General features: G+C 41.1%; 1 protein-coding gene across 2 annotated transcripts; it reads right to left on the minus strand.

The window, feature by feature from the left end:
• Window positions 1-3709: 3709 nt before the first annotated feature.
• On the minus strand, window positions 3710-12364 carry LOC112220723 (protein Spindly). 2 transcript variants are annotated; one of them, XM_024382579.2, is made up of 12 exons: window positions 12174-12364; window positions 11416-11562; window positions 10978-11154; window positions 10057-10251; window positions 8750-8899; window positions 8545-8643; window positions 5766-5876; window positions 5504-5644; window positions 5270-5370; window positions 4935-5122; window positions 4562-4760; window positions 3710-3977 (listed from the first exon to the last, which is right to left on the minus strand). In XM_024382579.2, the coding sequence occupies exons 2-12, from the start codon at window positions 11560-11562 to the stop codon at window positions 3824-3826; spliced, it is 1662 nt and encodes a 553-aa protein (XP_024238347.2). In that variant the 5' UTR covers window positions 12174-12364; the 3' UTR covers window positions 3710-3823. The 2 variants fall into 2 exon arrangements, with proteins under 2 accessions (XP_024238347.2, XP_024238346.2); XM_024382578.2 differs by having other exon boundaries at window positions 4562-4820; window positions 12174-12363.
• Between the last annotated feature and the right edge of the window lie 5077 nt (window positions 12365-17441).

Genomic DNA, 17441 nt, shown 5'->3' on the forward strand with positions numbered 1-17441 from the left:
CTATCAATCCTTCTAAGTTTGTGTTCATGGCTAACATGTCCCTAGTGTCCTTATGTGCCAAAGGAAGGCAAACATGTGGTAGGCTGCATAGGGATGGGATAATCTGTGGCCAGGAACATCAAAAACCTGAAATCATAACAGATTACAATACCACAAAAGGAGGGGTGGACAATTTACACAAACTGGCTACACCAGCAAAATAAGAACCCTACGCTACCCACTTGTGATATTCTTCGACATCTCGGTGTACAACACGTTTGTCATCTGGATGGCGCTGAACCCAGATTGGAACAGAGAAACTCCAGAGAAGAGAAGGTGAATGCAAAAGGGAAATAAGAGAAGTAAAGTGGTAGTAAATCCAAACCTAGTGTGTGACTTTTTTGGTTGGAATAAAGGTGGAGGAAACGGAGAGCAGAGGGACCCTCAGTCTGCTCCTCTCTGCTTCCACTGAGACTGACCATCAGATGCAGGCACCATCAGCATGCGACGTGTCCGGTCTGGTCAGCATGTAAGTCCCAGTTTATGCTATTTTCAATTTTTTGTTGATATAGCATTTACAAAAGGCAGAAACATTGTTTCCTTGCTGAAAAATATATAGAATGCCAATTTCAGTGAGAAGATAGCAACATCAAGGCAACTTTGTAACAGCTGACCCCGTTTTTCCAAAGCCAAACCCGCCCATTAGCCGCTGAGTCTACCTTTTAAGATGCCAAAATAGAACATGTTTTCTGCAATTGTTTCAGTTTCCTAATGTGTTTTCTGATTGTTCCAGTGCATTTACTCAACAAGCTTTGGACGACTTCCAAAGTTTACTCAAAAAGGCAATAGTTCTGAACTGGGTTTGATTTTGTGTTTGTTGTTTTAATTATTTAAATGTTGTTCATTCTCTTTTAAACATTAATTGGTCATTCATTGGTTGAAAGCTCATTGCTCAGTTATCACTTTGTAGTTGCACGTTTAAACATCCTACGGTCAACATCCCTATAGTGTTTACATTTCTCTCATGTACAGTGCATTCAGAAAGTATTCATGACCGTTCTACATTTTATTGTGTTAAAGCCTAAATTCAAAATGGATTAAATAATTGTTTTTCTCACCCATCTACACACAATACCCCATAATGACCAAGTGAAAACATATTTTTTGAAAATGGTGCTAATTTATTGAAAATCAAAACATAAATATCTAATTTACATAAGTATTCACACCCGAGTCAGAACCTCTGGCAGTGAATGCAGCTGTGAGTCTTTCTCTGAAAATCTTTAAGAGCTTTCCACATCTGGATTGTCCAACAACTCCAATACCGGAAGTAAGTGTGAGTGATGTTGCGTGTGAGTCTGACTCTCCTACCTTGGCCTGCTGTAAACTATATATGTGAGTGAGCTGTTTGTAAAATTCCTGAACTAAGTGTTTTCATCATTCTAGATTGCAGCCAGTAGCAACAAGAAGAAATGCTGTGGTGTGTGTGTGTGTGTGTGTGTGTGTGTGTGTGTGTGTGTGTGTGTGGCCCCAAGAAGGACAGGAAGACACAGTACACATGCATCAAGTGCAAGAAATAAATTTGCAACACACACAGAGTAAAACTCTGTCCCCCATGTGGTGTGTAGACCGGCCTTAATTTGTGTTCAATGGGGCTCATTGATCATTTCCATAAAATACTGCATGTAAAATTTGTCTTTCCAATTCGTTCAGTTCAAAGCAATAAAACATCAATAGTGATAACCTTGTTTAATTTATATTTGTTCAAGATAAACATTTATTCCACTCATGTCTCGATTATACTTGATTTGTGTGTTCACAAAAATCACATTTTCAACAAATATTTGTGCTTTTATTGATAAATGTGATCTAGCAGGGTTAAATGGCAAATATTAACCATGTATGTTGTCTATATTGCTTGTAATTGATTCTAAGTCAACATCTACTGTCTATACATAAATTATTATGGCTTTATTGTTTTAAAAACCCAATGTTGTGGGTCCATCAGACCCGTGAACATTGGGTGAATAACAAACACCACACAAGGTTTAATTTGAACGAAGAGCTGCTAAATCCTTCAGTTTACATCTTGCCTACATCATGTGAAATGAGATGTAGGCCATCAGGGCCTATAGATAATTAAAAATATATATATATATATATATATATTTAACTAGGCAAGTCAGTTAAGAACAAATTCTTATTTACAATGACGGCCTAGGAACAGTGGATTAACTGTCTTGTTCAGGGGCATAATGACAGATTTTTACCTTGTCAGCTCTGGGATTCAATATAGCAACCTTTCGGTTACTGGCCCAACGCTCTAACCACTAGGCTACCTACCTGCCTTTAGCTAAGCAAACCATGTCAAAATTGAATTACAATCATAAACCCAGATTTTATTCTATAGACTATGACTATTGAAGTGGCAAGTAATTTTCACAAATGGGCCATTTTATAACGGTTTGTGGTCTTATCTGGCACATAACAGTACAATTGCCAGAAAATAGCCAATTTTTTGTGGGCTTATATTTCTGCATGGCAGTGCTGGGGGAGCTGCGTGGCAGTCGTGGTGCTACTGAGCGTGCGCCCTCGAGCCTAGTTTTGAGGCAGGATTGCTAGGTCAATCTAAGATTTCTAGCCCAATGACCACTCAAAAAGCCTGAAAACTAGCCTAGTTTGTTTTGCACACTTGCAAATGATTTACAATTATAAACCTGGGTCGAACCTTGAATGCCGATTGGTTGAAAGCCGTGGTATGTCAGACCATATACCACAGGTATGAAGATGTTGGACCTAGACTTGGCGCTCCGGTACTGGGGGTAGAAATATAAAATAGTCCAAATAAATTAAAACTCTTGAATGAGTAGGTGTCCAAAACTTTGACTGGTACTGTATATTAACCCTGGATTGCTGGTAAAAACAAATGTTGACATTTATAAATGCATTTCTATAGATTCTATTTTTTTTTAAACAATGGTGGGGAAGTATCAAGACGGTGGCACAGCGGTTTCAAACAGCACCCCTTGAGTCTGTGTATATCAATCATTGGTAGCGCCATTGAGGCCATCTCCATTTCAAAGTGATCCATTTTCTTCTACTACTTCTATAAATTGGCAAACAAACTTAAAGGGTGCATACTGCCACCTAGTGTTTGAACAGGTATAAAGCTAAGGCTGGCGATTTACTGCCACCTACTGTATGGAATGTTTGCTCACGACTATATTTGCCTGACCCCTCCTGATGGAATCATGTGATCCGTCAACGCATAGAAATGTCTCACCCAGTTGAGTACTTTAAAAATGGTGAATGCAATTTTATACCCATAAAATTGCATACATGTATGACCTTTGACACCCCCCCAGTGGGACCATAGAGATGTCATTATCATATTTTCTTGTGTGTTGTATATTGAAGTTAATAACACATCAATAGCTTGTTTTGAGAAGATTGCTATCTTATAACAATTCATACCATCAAGCCAGTTGGCCCAACTAAAGCGCATAGCTGCCATAGCTGCCACATTTAGCAACCTCCGATTAAGCAGTTATCATAACAAAATGTAACCTACAAACACAGACCTCAGAAAATCTTTGCCAAATTTCACATTGGTCCACTCTGGGTTGGCATTCTGGCCCATAATATTTTAAACAAAAAAAGCCCAGACTAATTTGATACAATTCATATCTCCTGACCAATTCTGTAATTTAAACACTATTAGAATAGAAGATCATTTATCAGACAGAAATCCAGATTTAATACATTAATAAAATGAAGACAAACATTAAAATATACTCGAATGTTAGTATTTGATTGAAGGAATATAAAAAGTATAGACTTCAGTCTACTGCTGAGCACATTGGTTTTCCAGTGTTTTCTGCGAGGAAACATGGATGACTTGAGATTTTAGCCTTTTCTTGTCATCCCTTCTGTTCTCTTCACCTTCTTTCTCCATCTCCAGCTCCTCAGTCATGGTTTTACAGTCAGCTGATGGAGACCTAAAAGGCAAACCATTCCATTTGTGTGAAGGTGTTGCGAAATCCAAACAGATGACATTTACAACCCAGTTGTTATCATTTCTAGTAAAATAAAGGATTCATTTACAAAGACATGTTCTTGGCCTACGTGGTACACCAGTCAATCAATCCATTTAGACCTAAACTGTTTACCTTCACTCTACATGTTATTACATTTCAAAAAGTGCAAAGACAAGGATCAACATAGTTGAAACTGTTCCTACTGGCAGCAGACTGTAAACCATTGTTAGTACCTAAATTTACATGCATCCATCAAATACATGGAAAGGAAGATCAACACACTGACTCATGTTACAGTAAGTTACAACTGTGTTCAGCTAACAGCAATTCTAGCCTTGATCCAGGCAGTCAGCCTTGTAGGAAAAATGTCACAGAAAGTATAATACTATTCCCCGTGACAGCCCTCCCAAAAGGCAAGGGAAGGGTAGGCAATGGTGGACTAGTGGTGAGAGCCCAAACAAAGCCCAGGAAGAGGAAGACAAAGAAACTGAAGTTGACACAGTAAAAGAGGAGACAGGAGTCTGAAGGACCATGGGGACACTGACCTGGGGGGGTTGGGGATAGTGGTTGGGGGCTCCTCGCAGATGCGCACACACTTGCTGTCTCGGGTCAAGGTAGAGTTAGGCTTGGGGTTGTTGGGGGGCTGCAGAGGGGCAACGATGAGCCTCTCCTTTGTAAAAGGGTGGGCCTCTGCTTCCATGTGCTTGGGGAGCTCCAGTACCATGGGCTCCTCTTTCTTCACTTCTGGAATGTTTACAGGGAGCTTCTCACGCCTGCGCTTCTGAATATGTTTTCTATTCACCTCTAAAGACAACATAAAATAGATTTTTATCTCTTACCTAATGTCACATTTTTTAAATATGTAAGTTATCACTGCAACTGTGCCCAAGTGAAACGTCACGATACAGGCTAATTTACCATTGGGCTCATATTTCAACCGGAGCTCTTCCACTTTGACTTGCAGCATGATGTTGACACTCTGGCTCTGTTTGTGGGCACTCTCTGCACGGAAAAGCTTCCTCTCCAGATCCAGTGCTCTTTGACTCTCAGAGAGTGACTTCATCCTTTGCATAGACAACTCATCCCCCAGTCGCTCTGCATCCTTCCTACACACACAAATCAAACACTAATGCAGGTACGACAGTTCTAATCTCAACATTTGTAAGCCAAACCTTAAAATGTGGGCAAACTGAAGGTCATCACCCACCCAGCATGTAAATACTGACTGTGCCCTAAATCAAGCGATAACTCACACAGAGTTCGAAAGTTGCATTTTCAGAAGGTCAGTGTAGTATGTCCCATCCCCACTGTCTGTTTCCACCGGGGCTGAAGAGGGCTGTGCCTTCCATGTCATCTGCATAGACACAGTAACCAACAATTGTGACAACTGCACAACATTCACTTCATACGGTGTGAATCTGTTGCCTTATAACATGTTGTAGTATACAGGATTTTAGTTGAAATGACAACAAACAAGAGGCCTTCACCTCCACTTTCTCCAGGCGACGTAGTTTTATAATGAGGGCTTGAATCTCACTGTTCTTCTCTGAGAGCATCGACTGCAGGCGCTCCAGCTGGGCAGGATCTGCTCTAGAGCCTTGCAGTTGCATGAGTGTGGCTATCTGAACCTGGAGGATCATGCATGAGGGAAATGCACATTAATGAATCCCAAGTCTACCTCGGGTCACTCTCACATTGTCATTAAACTTTTTGAGTTAAAACTTTTTTTTTAAATGTTTTTAATCGTACCTTCATACGATGGAGCTGTTGTTCGGAGAAGGCATGCTGCTTCTGAAGGGATTGGTGCTGTACTTTCATACTGATCAGCTGTCTCTCCATCTCTGCTCGTTTGTCTTCAAGCTAAAAATAAATTCAGAGGCTCTATAACACAGAACGGGGAGGGTGCACACCCCCAGCCACAGGGCCACAGTGGAGAGGGTCAAGAGCCTCGGTGTCCACATCCTCGGTGTCCACGGTGTCCACATCAAGAGGACTTAACAAGGCCCTCTGACACCAGAAGTCGTGAAGAAGGCACGGCAACCTCTTCTCCTTTCAGCCTTTGGGAGGCTGAAACGATCTGTCATTTTTATTTATTTTTTAACCTTTATTTAACCAGGCAAGTCAGTTAAGAACACATTCTTATTTTCAATGACGGCCTGGGAACAGTGGGTTAACTGCCTGTTCAGGGGCAGAACGACAGATTTGTACCTTGTCAGCTCGGGGGTTTGAACTCACAACCTTCCGGTTACTAGTCCAACGCTCTAACCACTAGGCTACACTGCCGCCCCTTAGATCCTCAGCAACTATTACAGCTGCATCATTGAGAGCATCGTAACTAGTTGTATCACCGCTTGGTATGGCAACTGCACCGCCCGCCCCAGAAAGCCCTACAGAGGCATCACTGGGGGTGAGGTCCCAGCCATCTAGGAAGTACATGCCAGGCTGTGTCTGAGAAAGGCCCGAAAATTTGCAAAAATATTCCAGCCACCCAAGACATGGACTGTTCTCAGTGCTCCCGTCCTGCAGGCGGTACCAGCGCAGACAAACACTCCTAAAAAGCTTCTATCCCCTGACCATAAGACTTGGCTAACTACTACCTTCCCTCTGGCTATCCACACTGACTCTAGGGCAATCCACAGGTCTCTACACACTCAGACAACCTACACTACTGGTAAAATGACTTAGGATTACATTACTCCTTTACACTGATGTCCATTGATTAACATTTATCCTGCTACTGGTCACTAATTACGCTTGTTTACACGTATATATTACCACTAGTATACAGTTGAAGTCAGAAGTCTACATACACTTCGGTTGGGGTCAAGAAAAATCATTTTTCAACCACTCCACAAATGTCTTGTTAACAAACTATAGTTTTGGCAAGTCAGTTAGGACATTTACTTTGTGCAAGGCACAAGTCATTTTTACAACAATTGTTTACAGACAGATTATTTCACTGTATCACAATTCCAGTGGGTCAGAAGTTTACATACACTAAGTTGACTGTGCCTTTAAACAGCTTGGAAAATTCCATACAATTATGGCATGGCTTTGGAAGCTTCTGATAACTCAAATTATGTCAATTAGCCTAATTGGAGGTGTACCCGTGGATGTATTTCAAGGCCTACCTTCAAACTCAGTGCCTCTTTGCTTGACATCATGGGAGAATCAAAAGAAATCAGACCCCAGAAAAAAAGAAATTGTAGACCTCCACAAGTCTGGTTCATCATAGGGAGCATTTTCCAAATGCCTGACTGTACCACACTCATCTGTACCAACAATAGTACACAAGTATAAACATCATGGTACCACGCAGCAGTCATACAGTTCAGGATAGAGACACGTTCTGTCTCCTAGAGATGAACGTACTTCGGTGTGAAAAGTGCATTTGGAGAAAATGGTCTGGTCTGATGAAACAAAAATGCAACTGTTTGGCCATAATGACCATCGTTATGTTTGGAGGAAAAAGGGGAAGGCTTGCAAGCCGAAGAACACCATCCCAACCGTGAAGCGAGAAGGTGGCAGCATCACGTTGTGGGTTCTGCTTTGCTGCAGGAGGGACTGGTCCACTTCACAAAATAGATGGCATCATAAGGAAGAAAATGATGTGGATATATTGAAGCATTGTGGATGTATTGAAACAACATCAAGACATCAGAAGTTAAAGCTTGGTCGCAAATGGGTCTTCCAAATGGACAATGACCACAAGCATACTTCCAAAGTTATGGCAAAATGGCTTAAGGACAACAAAGTCAAGGTATTAGAGTGGCCATCATAAAGCCCTGACCTCAATCCCATAGAAAATGTGTGGGCAGAACTGAAAAAGCGTGTGCGAGCAAGGAGGCCTACAAACCTGACTCAGTTACAAAATTCACCCAACTTATTGTGGGAAGCTTGCTGAAGGCTACCTAAAACATTTGACCCAAGTTAAACAATTTCAAGGCAATGCTACCAAATACTAATTGAGTGAATGTAAACTTCTGACCCACTGGGAATGTGATGAAAGAAATCTGAAATAAATCACTTATTATTCTGACATTTCACATTCTTAAAATAAAGTTGTGATCCTAACTGACCTAAGACAGGGAATTTTTACAATAATTAAATGTCAGGAATTGTGAAAATCTGAGTTTAAATGCATTTGGCTACGGAGTATGTAAACGTCAGACTTCAACTGTTAACTGTAGCCATAAGTATTTATATATTCCTGCTACCAGTCCCTTTTCCAGCCCTGTTTACATGTAAATCCTACTACCAGTCACGTCATATGTACAAACCCACCTCAACAACTCCAGCACAATGACAAAGGTACTGACAGTACTGTATATATTCTTGCACTCTCATTGTATTTAACCCTCATCGTAGTCCTTGAGGTTTTTAATTCTATTATTATATTATTGGGAAAGAGCTCACAAGGTAAGAATTTCACTGTACTGTTTTACACGTGTTGTCTCCTGTGCATGTGGTGAAAACTTTGAAATACATTCAAAAACGCTACGGAGACAGATGGCAATGTAGTACCTACCTCTCCGAATAAAGAATTTCCCTTGCTGTTGGGATCTTGTGCCTGTTGCAACAGCTGATCCAGTTGAATCTGGAGATCTTGGTTGGCCTCTCGGGCTTTCTAAAGCAAACAAAAAGGAAAACACATTCGTTTCCTTAGCATGAATGACTAGTGCAATGTATGCATGATATACACAACCTAAACTGCTGAAGATTATGATCTTTACCTCCAAGGTGTTGAAACAGGAGACAGCTTCTCTCTCACACTCTCCTTTCTCCTCACTGATTCTCTCCAGTTGACGTTGAAGGTTTGTGTTAGTCAGCTCCAGCTGCTGCTCTTTGTACTGGGCCTCCTGAAGTGCCAGCTCCAAGGTAGCCTGAGTGGACAAAAAACAAAAATGACTACCTATACTGTACCACATGCAATCATTGTCGACAGATTTAAATGAGCTAAAAGTAAACAAAGCAGAGTCTTTATGGGCCTATACTAATCTCCCGTGTACAGATGCATGTCACATCGGATGGAATCGGAGTTGGGCTGGGCCTGATATAGAATAAATTAGCTCTTCCCCTGCCACTCAAACAACAATGATGAGATCACTTCTTCCACTCTGACAAGTGGTTATTTTACTGTAATAGAGGAGAAGTTTTCCTTTCTATTGATACCCTTTTTAATGTCTTAACTTCTCAAGTTGCGCACAGAGCAGACCCTACTAAAACGGGAGTATCAATGAACATTGATTCGGTGTACATAACAATTCAACTGCTCTGCCTTGTTGATTGGCTAAACTTGAAATATAAAGATAGCTATAGAGATATACTGACTACTCATTAGCACGTGGGCTTGTGCTTGAGAGATTGTTTTTGATACCAGTGTTAATTTTCGATAATGCCTGCAACAAGAAGTGAATGTGCATTATGCAGGGTTCTGGTTAAACTTGTAACAGAGGGCATTTTCATAGACAGACTTAAAAAACAGATCAGTGGTTATTGCAAGAAAGCAGGTTAAACTAATTTGATTAAATAATTACATTATCAGTTAGGCTTATGGAAGGCTTAATTTAGCCTAGGTATAATTTCACAAGCCATGAATTCATTAGATTATTGCTGACTGTTTGAAATGCATTGTATTTTACAGCAAAGCTTAGAGAAAATATTTCTACAAAAATATACACACAATTATTTTTTTAGAATTAAAAAATAAATCAAATTGAGATGTGATTTTTAGGACAGCTGTGGAGCGTAGCGTCTGTCAACAGACTGCGGGATCAGGCGACTACGGAGCTTTTTTCCAGTTTGTAGATTTTTTCGATAACGATAATTTAGCCAAAACATGATTACGCAGGTGTTCGCATCTTTCACATTTCGGAAGAGAGGGTATATTTGGCCAACAGACTTGGGGTGGAGACTTTGCTAATCTTGGTAGTATCTTCTCATACATCTGACTCCAGAACTTAATTGAGCATTTGATGCAATATTTTAGTCCTGGGCTCCTGAGATTATGTCTTTACAGACAGTGTGGTAGGGTACTCACCTTAGCAGCCTCAAGCTCCATCCTCTCCACCTGCAATTCCATCATCTCTGTGGACAGGGTTTCATGAGTCCGCTCTGTGACAGATCGTAGCTCCCCCATCTTGATGCTCAGGGTCTCTGTCTGGAGCTCCAGTTTATGCCTCAGCTGCTTCTCACTCAGCTGCACCTCATCCAGTTCATATCTCATTCTCTCCATCTACAGCCAACCACAGATATCCCATTCACTACATTGACTGGGCACACATAGTATTGTCAAGAAATAAGTATTGCATCAAAGGCAACTCCTAATTAAGTATGTCATTAGCAGAGATGACTTCAGTGTGCATAATTCCACACAAAAGAAGTACCTTTGCATCAGTGGTGGAAAGTACTTTAGTAAAAATACTTTTAAAGCACTACAAAAGTCATTTTTTGGGGTAGCTGTACTTTACTATTTGTAGTTTTGACTACTTTTACTTCCCTACATTTCTTAAGAAAATATTGTACTTTTAACTACATACATTTTCCTTGACACCCAAAAGTATTAGTTACACTTTGAATGATTAGCAGGACAGGAAAACAGACAAAATCACACACTTATCACCCGGCAGACTCACGAAACACAAATTCTTTGTTTGTAAATTATATCTGAGTGCCCCTGGCTTTCTGTAAAATGAAAACAAGAAAATGGTGCCATCTGGTTTGCTTAATATAATTATTTACACTTTTTGATACTTAAGTATATTTTAAACCAAATACTTTTACTCAAGTATAATTTTACTTGAGTCATTTTCTATTAAGGTATCTGGACTTTTACTCAAGCATGAGAGTTGGGTACTTTTTCCACCACTGCTTTGCATGCTATTTTTTCCTTGACTAGACTCAGCATATCCCCCAGCCAATGGTGTACAGGTAATCAAAACCACATCAATGGCTCCCCAACCGTGTTCTTGCACTCATTGAGCTCCATAGCATGATTCCGCTCCAGCTGGGATTCATGTTGCTCCCACTGCAGCCTCTGTTGGCGCTTGATCGAGTCGTGGTCGGAGCGCAAGCTGTCCAGCTCACGGCTTTTCAGCGCCACTTCGCGCTGCAGGGAGTATTTCTCCTGCTCCAGGGCCTGAGAAAAGACACACAAGAGATTCATACCTCATACATCAATCCACTCCATCTGCGTTCTCATCCAAACCCTGCTCAACATTACTGTAATATCAGTTGTAACAAGATTCATGTCATAAAATATAAGGATGATTAGTAGTTGTTATGGGCAGCAGTTTGATGTTGTAATGAGTTGAATAGGCTATGACAGTAGCAGTTTATCAACGGTCAAGAAGACAGCAGTCTTTAGAGATGTCAGTCATTGCCCAGTGTGAATTATCACCTCCACAGCGTTGGTCATCTCTACCCGCTGCTCCTCCAGTTTGTTCTGTAGATCCAGCTGCCCATCCAGCAGCTGAAGGCCATATTGGCCTGCTTCCTTCAACTTGCGTTGTAGTCGCTGGATCTCATCGTCTCCTGAAGTACACATCTTTCACAATTGAGGGGGAAGTAAAAGGGAGAGAAACTTAACTGGAGCACTTATTGAGATTCTGGGACACCCATTTATGCCCAGCGATGGTTCATATGGGGTTAGGTGGAATAGTTGTTTAATTATGTAAAGAATGTGGCTACTAAGTGATCATATCTGATTAAATGAACACAACAAACAAGGATGACAAATATAGCTATTAGCCTAATGGTGGAATAAAGTCAAACCCTGAACTAAACCTAGTTGAAAACAATGGATAAAGACTAACTAACTACTGTTCCACAACTTGGGACTCGTAATTAGGTCCTATTCAGTCGGCACGAAACGGGATAAAACAATTGTATACACGCAACGTTGTATGTTAGCTTTTGCTAGTGAACAATACGGCATACGACTGATAAACACTAACATTAGCCAGCTTTTTCCTCCTGATATGAGCTAGCTAAGTACGTCAAATAAACTTGCACGACATAGTACTAGCTAGATAACGTAAGTTGCACGCTAACTGTTGATTACACACATACAGTTACCCTCGGAAATGTGATCGTAAGAGGATAACTAGCAAGAGATTGTAAAATTACTTTTCATATTTAGCTAGCTAGTAAGCATACCTTGCCACCATGCAGTCAAAAGGGAACAGAACCACCACAATTCAAATATTCGTTGTTTTCGACCGCTTACACAAGACGATTTGAATTTTCCTGCAGCCCAATGACTGTTCAATGGGCTGACGTCAGAGTTTGGACAGCCCAAGAAATGCGTTTAGACTTTCTGGCCAGCCAAATATCGCGAGCGATAATGAGATGTCTGTTGGTCTGCCTTTATACAAGGGCGTGGTGACCAATGCAGTGTTGCCAATTTAGTGACTTGGTCGCTTAATTTAGCGGGTATTCAGACCCCTCTAGCGACACATTTTCAAAAAAACGACAAGCGACTTTTTCTGGTGTTATTGGAGACTTTTGGAGCCACCCCGTACCAAAGCACTCACAGACGGCCCAGACAGAGGAGCCTCTTAAAGAAGAAGTTACAGGTCTGTGAGAGCCAGAAATCTTGCTTGTTTGTAGGTGACCAAATACTTATTTTCCACCATAATTTGCAAATAAATTCATTAAAAATCCTACAATGTGATTTTTCTGGATTTTTTTTCTTCTCATTTTGTCTGTCATAGTTGAAGTGTACCTATGATGAAAATTACAGGCCTCTCTCATCTTTTTAAGTGGGAGAACTTGCACAATTGGTGGCTGACTAAATACTTTTTTTAAACAAAAAGGTTTGCTGTGTGCCTTCACTCTGTCTTCCTCCTCCCTGGGCCTGCTGTTTCAACATAGCGGGTCTGTCTCCCTGCCTGTCACCCGCTTTTCTCACACTCTTTACCCTTTGTAGTGTGTGAAACTACACAATGTCTTGTGGGAACATGCACTAAGTCATTACAATACATTATTTTAATACAGACTCTTTTGCAATGTTTCAAAATAATGAATTTTCCCACACTTTACACCAGCCAGGTGCAAATTGGGGGAGGGACACAACAAATAAATAGCTTTGCACGTGTGGCTCCATCCCACAACCAATCAGTATGGCAAAAAATTATCTCTGTTCAGAGAGCCTTAGAAATCATTTTTGCAGAGAGAGAAGCCAGTATGGAAGGAACATCTTCTACTTTGGAAGATGAAGAATTTTCTGAATATAAGGATCATGTCTCTGTCTGTCACACCCTGACCATAGAGAGCTGTTTATTCTCTGTTGGTTGGGGCGTGATAGTGACTAGGGTGGGTCATCTAGGTGATTTGTGGTTTATGTTGACCTGGTATGGTTCCCAATCAGAAACAGCTGTTTTTCATTGTCTCTGATTGGGGATCATATTTAGGCAGCCATTTCCTCATTGTGCTTTGTGAGATCTTGTCTACAGATATTTACCTGTGTGCATACCAGTAGTGGCACCGTTTGGTGAGTTTCAATTAAATTATGTGGAACTCTACGCACGCTGCACCTTGGTCCATTCCTTTCGACAAGCATGACACTGTCAATTCAGAGACATTGAGTTGGAAGAAGTGACAGTGAGTAGGAAGAAGAGGATGAGATGGACCCTCAGCCAGCCCCAGGACCAGCCCTTCAGCAACCAGCTCATCAGCAAGAGGAGAAATATGGATCTCAAAAAATGTGTTTTCTTGCCCAAGGAATGAGTCACCTCGCATGGCTGCTAATGTGATAAGGATGCAACCAGGGCTGACGCGGATGGTGGTTATCCAACTGAAGGACATTAAGTCTAATTTTTTACTTTTGCACAAGCTGGGACAGGAGCTCCTCAAGAGGAAGCTGACAATGGTAGGAACAGTTATGAAAAACAAGCCAGCGCTCCCACCTCAGCTGTTGAATACACAGAACAGGCCTATCAATCCTTCTAAGTTTGTGTTCATGGCTAACATGTCCCTAGTGTCCTATGTGCCAAAGGAAGGCAAACATGTGGTAGGCTGCATAGGGATGGGATAATCTGTGGCCAGGAACATCAAAAACCTGAAATCATAACAGATGGCAATACCACAAAAGGAGGGGTGGACAATTTAGACAAGCTGGTGACTGGCTACACCAGAAAAATAAGAACCCTACGCTACCCACTTGTGATATTCTTCGACATCTTGGTGTACAAAACGTTTGTCATCTGGATGGCGCTGAACCCAGATTGGAACAGAGAAACTCCAGAGAAGACTGCTCTTTCTCGAGGCATTGGTAAGACTACAAATCCAGAGGAAGCAACATATCCCAAGGACCATAGCTTCTGCAGCCTTTGTGAGGAGGATGCTGGTGCCCCATCCGCCCGACACACAGAACCAACAACTCCAATACCGGAAGTAAGTGTGAGTGATGTTGCGTGTGAGTCTGACTCTCCTACCTTGGCCTGCTGTAACTATATATGTGAGTGAGCTGTTTGTAAAATTCCTGAACTAAGTGTTTTCATCATTCTAGATTGCAGCCAGTAGCAACAAGAAGAAATGCTGTGGTGTGTGTGTGTGTGTGTGTGTGGACCCAAGAAGGACAGGAAGACACAGTACACATGCATCAAGTGCAAGAAATAAATTTGCAACACACACAGAGTAAAACTCTGTCCCCCATGTGGTGTGTAGACCGGCCTTAATTTGTGTTCAATGGGGCTCATTGATCATTTCCATAAAATACTGCATGTAAAATTTGTCTTTCCAATTCGTTCAGTTCAAAGCAATAAACATCAATAGTGATAACCTTGTTTAATTTATATTTGTTCAAGATAAACATTTATTCCACTCATGTCTCGATTATACTTGATTTGTGTTCACAAAAATCACATTTTCAACAAATATTTGTGCTTTTATTGATAAATGTGATCTAGCAGGGGTAAATGGCAAATATTAACCATGTATGTTGTCTATATTGCTTGTAATTGATTCTAAGTCAACATCTACTGTCTATACATAAATTATTATGGCTTTATTGTTTTAAAAACCCAATGTTGTGGGTCCATCAGACCCGTGAACATTGGGTGAATAACAAACACCACACAAGGTTTAATTTGAACGAAGAGCTGCTAAATCCTTCAGTTTACATCTTGCCTACATCATGTGAAATGAGATGTAGGCCATCAGGGCCTATAGATAAATATATATATATATATATTTTTTTTTAATTAACTAGGCAAGTCAGTTAAGAACAAATTCTTATTTACAATGACGGCCTAGGAACAGTGGATTAACTGTCTTGTTCAGGGGCATAATGACAGATTTTTACCTTGTCAGCTCTGGGATTCAATATAGCAACCTTTCGGTTACTGGCCCAACGCTCTAACCACTAGGCTACCTACCTGCCTTTAGCTAAGCAAACCATGTCAAAATTGAATTACAATCATAAACCCAGATTTTATTCTATAGACTATGACTATTGAAGTGGCAAGTAATTTTCGCAAATGGGCCATTTTATAACGGTTTGTGGTCTTATCTGGCACATAACAGTACAATTGCCAGAAAATAGCCAATTTTTTTTTGTTCTTGCTCAGATTGAGATCCCTCTCTCCAATATATTTTATTTAGGAAATATTTTTTAAAACTATTTCTTGAACTGCATTGTTGGTAAAGGGCTTGTAATGTTAGGATTTTACAGTAAGGTCTACCGACACCTGTTTGTATTCGGCGCGTGTTACAAATAAAATTTGATTTATCTCTGTGGGCTTATATTTCTGCATGGCAGTGCTGGGGGCGCTGCGTGGCAGTCGTGGTGCTACTGAGCGTGCGCCCTCGAGCCTAGTTTTGAGGCAGGATTGCTAGGTCAATCTAAGATTTCTAGCCCAATGACCACTCAAAAAGCCTGAAAACTAGCCTAGTTTGTTTTGCACAGTTGTAGTCAATGAACAGCATTCTCACACAGGTGTTCCTTTTGTCCAGGTGGGAAAGGGCAGTGTGGAGTGCGATTGAGATTGCGTCATCTGTGGATCTGTTGGGGCAGTACGCATATTGGAGTGGGTCTAGGGTTTTCGGGATGATGGTGAGGCTACTGACATGAGTGCTCCGGGGAGGTAGTCATTTAGGCAGGTTACCTTCGCTTTCTTGGGCACATGGACTATGGTGGTCTGCTTGAAACATGTACAGTACCAGTCAAAAGTTTGGACACACCTACTCATTCAAGGGTTTTCCGGGTTAGTCCGGGTTAGGAGAGGGTTTGGCTGACTGGGATGTCCTTGTCCCAGTGTGTCAAGAAGCAGTGCGGCTTGGCAGGGTCGTGTTTCGGAGGACGCATGGCTCTCGACCTTTGCCTCTCCCGAGTCCGTACAAAAGCTGGGACAAAACTGGAACTACCAATTGGATATCACGAAATTAGGGAGAAAATGGGGTAAAAAGTTAAAAAATAAATAATACAAAATAAAATAGCTTTAAAATGCTGACTGCCTCTGCTCAGATTTCAAGGTGGGTGATCGAACAGTAGGCCACATATTTAAAGGTAGATTTAGTAGGCCTAATACGGAACCCAAACCGGCTGCGCGTGTGCGCCATCGTGCACTATCGTGCATAAATGTATTTTGTCCCCCTACACCAAACGCAATCACGACACGCAGGTTAAAATATCAAAACTAACTCTGAACCAATTACATTAATTTGGGGACAGGTCGAAAAGCATTAAACATGTATGGCAATTTAGCTAGTTAGCTTGCACTTGCTAGCTAATTTGTCCTATTTAGCTAGCTTGCTGTTGCTAGCTAATTTGTCCTGGGATATAAACATTGAGTTGTTATTTTACATGAAATGCACAAGGTCCTCTACTTCGACAATTAATCCACACATGAAACGGCCAACCATATCGTTTCTAGTCATCTCTCCTCCTTTTTCATCTTTGAACTTATACAGTGATTGGCATCTACAATTTTACCACGACAACCGGCAAAACATTTCGTCTTTCAATCACCAACGTGGGTATAACCAATGAGGAGATGGCACGTGGGTACCTGCTTCTATAAACCAATGAGGAGATGGGAGAGGCAGGATTTGGCATCACAGACACACGTTGGCGTGCGAAAGCAGTGTGGGTGCAATAATTGAATAACATAGATTTCTACATTTATTTTGAGACGCTCGCGCATGCGACGTGTCCGGTCTGGTCAGCATGTAAGTCCCAGTTTATGCTATTTACATTTTTTGGGTGATATGGCATTTACAAAAGGCAGTTTCCTTGCTGAAAAATATATAGAATGGCAATTTCAGTGAGAAGCATAGCAACATCAAGGCAACTTTGTAACAGCTGACCCCGTTTTTCCAAAGCCAAACCCGCCCATTAGCCGCTGAGTCTACCTTTTAAGATGCCAAAATAGAACATGTTTTCTGCAATTGTTTCAGTTTCCTAATGTTGTATTTTCTGATTGT

This window comes from Oncorhynchus tshawytscha, linkage group LG21 (genome assembly GCF_018296145.1).
Source record: "Oncorhynchus tshawytscha isolate Ot180627B linkage group LG21, Otsh_v2.0, whole genome shotgun sequence".
Classification (NCBI taxonomy): domain Eukaryota; kingdom Metazoa; phylum Chordata; class Actinopteri; order Salmoniformes; family Salmonidae; genus Oncorhynchus; species Oncorhynchus tshawytscha.